At 54.1% G+C, this 6,893-nt stretch overlaps 2 protein-coding genes across 2 annotated transcripts; both read right to left on the bottom strand.

Moving 5' to 3' along the window:
• Positions 1-2,694: 2,694 nt before the first annotated feature.
• On the bottom strand, positions 2,695-3,985 carry TRAVEDRAFT_122399 (uncharacterized protein; the record flags this gene model as incomplete). Its single annotated transcript, XM_008039783.1, has 4 exons — positions 2,695-3,075; positions 3,126-3,469; positions 3,522-3,690; positions 3,740-3,985. The coding sequence occupies 4 exons, from the start codon at positions 3,983-3,985 to the stop codon at positions 2,695-2,697; spliced, it is 1,140 nt and encodes a 379-aa protein (XP_008037974.1).
• Positions 3,986-5,515: 1,530 nt separating this feature from the next.
• On the bottom strand, positions 5,516-6,867 carry TRAVEDRAFT_47062 (uncharacterized protein; the record flags this gene model as incomplete). The annotated part of the gene is made up of 6 exons (XM_008039278.1): positions 5,516-5,587; positions 5,650-5,784; positions 5,857-6,153; positions 6,204-6,377; positions 6,434-6,680; positions 6,743-6,867. 6 exons carry the CDS (start codon positions 6,865-6,867, stop codon positions 5,516-5,518), a joined length of 1,050 nt encoding a protein of 349 aa, XP_008037469.1.
• Positions 6,868-6,893: the final 26 nt, after the last annotated feature.

Below are 6,893 nucleotides of genomic sequence, written 5' to 3'. Positions count from 1 at the left end.
GCAGATATACGTCGTACGACGACCCTCTCAGCCATCTCCACGACGTCTACACCCGAGCAGCAGATGCTGCGCTAGGGGAGCTGGGTCGCACGGAGAGGCATTCCGATGGGTCGAGTCGCAGGCGCAGTCGCCGCTAGCCGCGCACGACGCCTCCGGGGCCGCGTTCTGCACTACGCGCTGTTGAGTGCTGGGCTCGGCGATACCTGCCGTACGCATCACCTCGTCAGCGGATTCGAGACAGATTACGAGCAAGCGCACTCACCACCTGGATACCGTGCACACCCGAGGACGACGCCTTGTAGTGACAGTCGCGTAGATTGCGGGAATCGGTGCGTGGCCCGCCCTGGCCACAGATATCCCACCAGCGCCGCCGAGGATGCGATGATGCGCAGGCAGTCGTCGTGTGTGGGAAGTACGCTGCATTGTTCTCCCCCGAGCAGCCCCAGTCGCCGAGTTAGGCGGGGATACGCCGCAGAAGCGGAAGCAGACTTGGTGGGCGGAAGCAGAGAGTGGGGGACGCGTGAATCAGCCGCGCGCCGAGCTCCGAGTCGGCCACGTTCCCCGGCGCCAGATTCGCGCTTGTCCCCTTTTGGCAACTACGTTCGGGGCCGCATGCGCAGTCCCCCCGCGGCGAGTCAGCGTCTCACGCTCATTCCCCGAACCTCAGCGATGTCGCCGTATGGTATGGCTTCTCCAAAACATACATGCCTAGACATTATATATATCATCCGAGGTCACTTGCAACGGCTACACTCCCTCATTCCCTCCTATAGACGTGCCATAGAAATGCCGAAAAGTGTGGAGGATGGTCAGTCCGCAGACATTTAAGCATGATCCGCTCACGCACATTTACAACATGCCTGCTACCACCTAACATCGTTTCGATGGGTGAATCGCCGATTATTTCAATCAACGTTCCAGTGACTCGTTTGTCGGCCGGGTTCGTCCGCCGAGGGTCCAGATAGTCGAGATATCCACGTCGGCCTCCGTCGCCGTCCCGCCGCGATGGAGAGTTGACCGCCACTGGAAATGTGGTTGGAAGAAAGCAGCGGCCAGCCATGCAAGGCCGATTGAGGTTCAACCCGGCTCCGGGGATTAAATTCCACTGCATCTGCCTTATCGTCGCAAGAGGTACGTTGTGGTTTTGGAGGATGGTCTCTAGAATAAACCAAAGGAACCTTGCAGGCGGGGACCGATCTGTGCTCGCGTCAATATTTTTCTATTCATGGACGTTTAAACAGTCCAGGAGTAATCACCGTATTCGGATGCGAGCACTCTGACCGCGAGGACGAATAAGCCGTACCCAGTAGTCTAAGAAGAAGGTCACAGTGTAAGTAGACTAGTCGCAGTTTGTTTTCGCCTTGTTCACCTCTCTTTCCAGCGCGAAGGCTTGATAAGATGCTACTGGCCCATATCCGATTGCGGCAGATGACCTAAAAATGTGGCAAGTTCGCAGCGAGGTGCGGGGAAAGGGGATATCATCTTCGTGCGAAGCCAATGCGGAGGTGGATTCCATGGTATGTTTGCTCGAGGGGAAGCTTACGGACAGGGGATGAGTTTTCTTCGAAGGTAGCTGTTGCTTGAGCATCCAAGCGATTTAAATACCTTCGTGGATATCGCACACTCCGGGCTCCGAGATGAGAGACAGCCTGCGCACGCCGCAGTGGTGACCCATCAGTCGCATCAAGCAACCAGCAGCGGGGTGATTGGCAAGGTGTTGGGGTAACCGCCATGCAGGTGACAAGTGGTTTCCGTGACAGCTCGATCGTGTACTTATTCGTATCCAGACTATTGCGACGAGTGATTGCGGTGTCTCATCTGTGAGAAATGGCCTTCCTTCGGTTTGCGCTCAAGCTGGTAAACCATGTGCGGCCATAAACGCAGAGAACTGGACTCACCAAAACTCGCACATTTGACTGAGATCCGCTTACTCTGGGCGATATATCAAGACATGCTGCCACACAAATTGTGGGAATTGATTCGTCTTTGAGGGGTAAGAGATTTTGATGCACCGCAGCTCTTCTTGTAGCTTGGAACACATCATCATTGATGTGAAACGCGGGCGCATACAACTAGATAGACGTATGTCCAGGACCGCCGTGGCGAGTTCGTGGCGAGTGGTCGCGGCCAGTATTTTGCTGGATGACATGCTAGACAGGTACTCGCGGTCGAGGCATCAGCAGCCGAGGTCACGAAGGCAATCACATTTAGTGTCCAGGTTAAGGGCTGCACCGTGCACGGAAACGCATCTACACTAACACCGTCTACCGCTCACGTGAACAACCTCGCTGCAGATCAGGATATGTCAGCGCTGCGTACACGTCTGTTGTCCGAGGGATAAACAAAATACCTGCAATCACCTGACTACGAAACTCTCTAAACGCAGTCGAATCGCAACGTTGAATCTCGTGAGAGCAACACGACGGTGATGTACCGAGGTCACTGCCTGAATTGTACAAGACCTGTAGACCTGAGTGAGCTACTATCTGGATGCGATAGAGCGTACACACCGACTTATGCATGCCTACTCGCGACGCGTGATAGAGTTCGATACAAACTCCATGACTTTGGAATGAAATTGCGACGGACTTGTCCCTTGGTATGTGAGCCGGTGCTGCTTTGGGATCTTGATATGGTGAACGGTGGACCTTGCGTTCACAGTTGAGGTGTGGGTTCGACAAGTGCGGAGAGTACTCACATATGGTCAAAAATCCCACCAAGGACGAAATGACGATCAGCCTGAGCGCAATGATCTATCAAACAGCGGTAATCGCGGGAGCGATCCTCCGCAGCGGGGCCTTGCTTGCGCGCTTCGCTAGCCTCAGCACGGCGATTGGCAACGTGTTTCCGCCGCCATACAGATTGCATGGCACCTGCGTTGGGCCGTGGCAAGTTGTCCGAATATCGCAATTGGAGGTCAACGGAGCGCCAGGCATGCCATAGCATGGCTTCCATATTCAAGATGTCCTCCCGCGGTTCAGCGCGGAATTCTTGGGTGATCGTGAGGCTGGCGGGAATTCCTTCCACGCACACAAAATCGCATGCGATTTTGATGCACGGGCGGAGATTGCTAACCTGTACAAGCCATGACGCATAGTGATATAGTAGATTGTTAAACGACTTACTTGATGAGCGCAGCCTGCGGGGATGAAAACCGCATCGCCCAACTTCTGGAAGATCTCGAAGAACTCTATTCCACGTGCAATCAAGTCGTCCCTCATGCTCCGGGTAAGGTAGGTGGTTTGCGCGTGTATAGGGTCGCGAGGACTAGAGTCCCCTGTAACCTCACGAAGGTATGATCGAAGTTTCGGCGTGACGTGGGCGGGAAAAATATGCCATAGGGCTCCTGGAACCCCGGGCGGCGAACCGTGAACGTACACAAGAAGGTTGACCGCACTCGTGACGTCCAGGTGTAAAGGCGTCGAACCACTTTCCAGATGGTCAGGCGAAGCCAAATATGCTTTTGGACCTAAGAAGGCTTAGCACATTACGATTGAAGTCGGCGTTTGACAAAAGCGTACCTAAATCTGGTTTGAAAAGCTGTAGATGTAATAGTTGGTCGAAAGGCCAATGGCTAGAAAGATTGAGGTAGCCGTCGTGGCGCGTATATGCAGACATAGGAATAGCGTCCATGAATGCATCGAACTGAGTAGGGAAAAGATCGCGGAATTCCGCCGACGGGGGCCAGTCCTGAACGAATAACGTTAGTAGATGCCCGTGTGAGAACGTCAAGACGAACCTTCATCTTGACCACGCGCTTCTGCTCTTGAAGATCTGAGGTGAACAACTTGAAGAATTCTTCAACCGACATGATTGTCGCGGTCGGCATTGACGAGTCTATTACCGACACATTGTCTTTGCCGTGAGACTCGATGAACGCATCCGGGGTCCAGCGCCCCTGCAATTTCGCATGGACGTCATACACCACAACTGGACAGTGCTGCGCCCAGAAGTATCGGAATGCTTCTTCTTGATTCACGGTCATCGAAGGAGCTGTGCGAGGGCCTTCTAGAGGGCCATCCACCAACTTCTGCTGCTTCCGGCCGGCCCGAGGCGGACGTGCGTTCTGGGTTGTTGTATGCTTCGACGAAGCGACCTGTTGAAGCTGTAACAAGGTGTCTCCGACCTGGTTGGAAAGGAATCGAGAGACAGGGATGAAATCGTGCTATAACATCGATTCGTTGAGTAGGGTTTCGGTGGATCGATGCGAGCTTCCTACCTTCTCGTCTTGACTTTGTTGACAATCAACCCGGGACTGGTCCTCTTCCTCTGCGTGGCATGCAGTGCAAACCTCGAATCCGCAGGTAGAGCACATGAATGAGTGCGTGAAGATAGAAGTCATACAGACGTCTGTATGGTGTTCAGTTCGGTCTCCAAATGGGTCTTCGCATCGGACGAACCGCATGTCACGCGATGCTTTTCTACATCTCGACGGAGTAGTCCCGGTAGTTGTTCGTGATCCATATATTTTTGCGCCAAGGGAAGAACGTGCACCGCCAGATTTTGCTGTGCTCGAGCGATTAGTAACAGCGCAACGACAACGATAGGGATTATACATACCTGAAGCTCAATCAAGGAAGCTTTAGGAGGAAGAGCATTGTATACAGCTTCATACGTATGAGGCGCGGGCTGCAAAGAGGATTGAAAAGATGGCTTATTGGATCCAGGTGCGACTAGTCGGAAGTCTGTGAATGTAGAGTGAGTATGCTGCCGTGGTATAGCGGGAGTACAAAATATTGCATAGCTGACGGCACCTTTGAAACGACATGGACCATGGCCACTTATATGCCCTAGACATTCGATACATTTGGACGGCAAAGGCGCCGCCCTCCTGCCCCCTCGAGAGGTTTTACAGGCGCGAGTTTGCAAAACTGTGACGCACTGAGTTAGCGACGAAAGGATAGATCACTGAAGAGTCCGTACATGATGAAGGGGACTCAGTCGGGGGGGGCATGGGGCTCGGGCAAGTCGTGTGCGAGCGGTAAGTCGTGGAACGGTGTACGTACTACGTAGCAGCTTGACACTAAGAGAAAGACTGACTCGCGCCTTGTCATTAGCGCTTATATCGTGCTATGGGCGCCTATCCAGTGGAATCACCCAGGGTCGACTGGTACCAGACGTGGTGATCAGACATGTTCTCATTGATATTCGTGCTATCCAGTTCTATGTACAATTAATGCAGGCCTGGTTGTGGCCATAGCAACACATCCAACGGCTAAGTACGGGAGATCCTAGAGAGGCATGAATATATCGAACACAAAAAGGTGCTGCGCCTCCTACGAAACGCGTGGCGGCGAGCTTGAGTACCGCTTGACCATAACAACGAACGTTAAGAAAAAGCGTAGATACATAATAGTCCATTGCGGTGACATCGCGGCGGCCGAACACCATCTGTAGCTGCTACCGTAGGAAGGGGTCTCGAAACTGCACAGCAGCGAACAAACTAGTCATACACCACGGAACTCATATTGGAGCGGACGGCGCTAGGACGCGCGACTATTTAGAGCCCATACCTTTACATCCAATCCCTGACCTTTTCCAGCTCTACCACGTACTCGGCCATAGCCTTCTTAGCCGTCGTGCAGCGCTACAATGAGGGCAATGTAGCAATTAAGACGTGTCGTAGAGGATTCGGTAGGGGCGACATACTTTGACAAGACGCTCGCAAGCAACCCGCATTTCGTCATAGCGGAGAAACGATGCGTGAAACTTCTCCACGGGCATAACCGCGGAAGAGACACTGGTGAGTGTGGAGTAGTATTCGACTGCATTGTCGACGAGCCTCTGCAGAGGTGTCACGCACACGTCAGAGGGCGAGCAGGCCGGCGAGGTGTAACGGTCTCAAAGACGGCTCACCTTGATTGTGCCGATAGCCTCGGCTTGAGCGATGCTCTGGTCAAAAATGATTTGGCGGAACTCCTCGTACTTGCGTAGTTCGGCGCAAACCTCGTGTCCGGGGATCTGACCACCTGCGCAGGATAGCCACTTCTCGACAAGCACCCCGCACAGCTGGTCGCAATCCTCACGAACTCCAAGGCGCGCGGCCAGGTAATTCTCGAGGAGTTCAAACAGCGGCGCGAGCTTGCGTGCGAAAACAGCAGGGTCCCTGAAGGGCCTGGCGTCGAGACGGTCCGCGCATGCAGCGAAGCCCGTCTATGACGACGGTCAGCGAGGCTACACGAAGGAATAGACAATTGGTTGACCTCTGTCATGACTGTTCGGAAACAATCGTCCCACTGGCACATATCCTGAGTCAACGCAGCGATGTCCTGATATATCTGGTCAAACGTTCGCTGAAGCGAGGGGTGCGCAGCCTGAAGTTTGTCGCAATCGGCAGCGTCCATCTGCAGCATATAGCCGTCGGCGAGAGACATGAGCTGGAGGATGTACGAAGTTAGACAAAGTCCAGGGACGCCAGGCGACGAACACGTACCGTATGCCACACGTTTTCCAACTCCTCGAAGTGCTGGCGAACATTAGCGAAAGCAGAAGACAGCCCCTCGAGCAGATCGGCCGTCTCGCCCTCCTCTAGTGGATAGATGGTACGGAGCGCTTCCCGGTGTATGACAAGCTCGGGTAGGACACGGTGCTCAAAGATGCGCTCGCGGCACGCTTGACGGGCGGAGAGAACCGCAAGCCAGGTCGCGGAGTCCGGCGGGAGCCCCAGGGTATCTCCAAGGCTGCGTGAAGACACCGACGAAGTGAGTACATAGATCGCAAGCAGAGGGATACGTGTGCGTACTCGAAGATCTCTTTGTCTAGACTATCACAGAGCGAATGGACGAGCGCCGACGTCTGGGTGACAGTCAAGACTGCCAGCGCCATGCCGACCGGGGCGTTGTTAGGAGGCTTGAAGAACGCAGCCATGGGGGGATTCAGGAGGCGAAGTGGTC

The sequence above is a fragment of the Trametes versicolor genome (genome assembly GCF_000271585.1).
Source record: "Trametes versicolor FP-101664 SS1 unplaced genomic scaffold TRAVEscaffold_5, whole genome shotgun sequence".
NCBI lineage: Eukaryota > Fungi > Basidiomycota > Agaricomycetes > Polyporales > Polyporaceae > Trametes > Trametes versicolor.
This window is presented reverse-complemented; position numbering and strand designations above follow the sequence as displayed.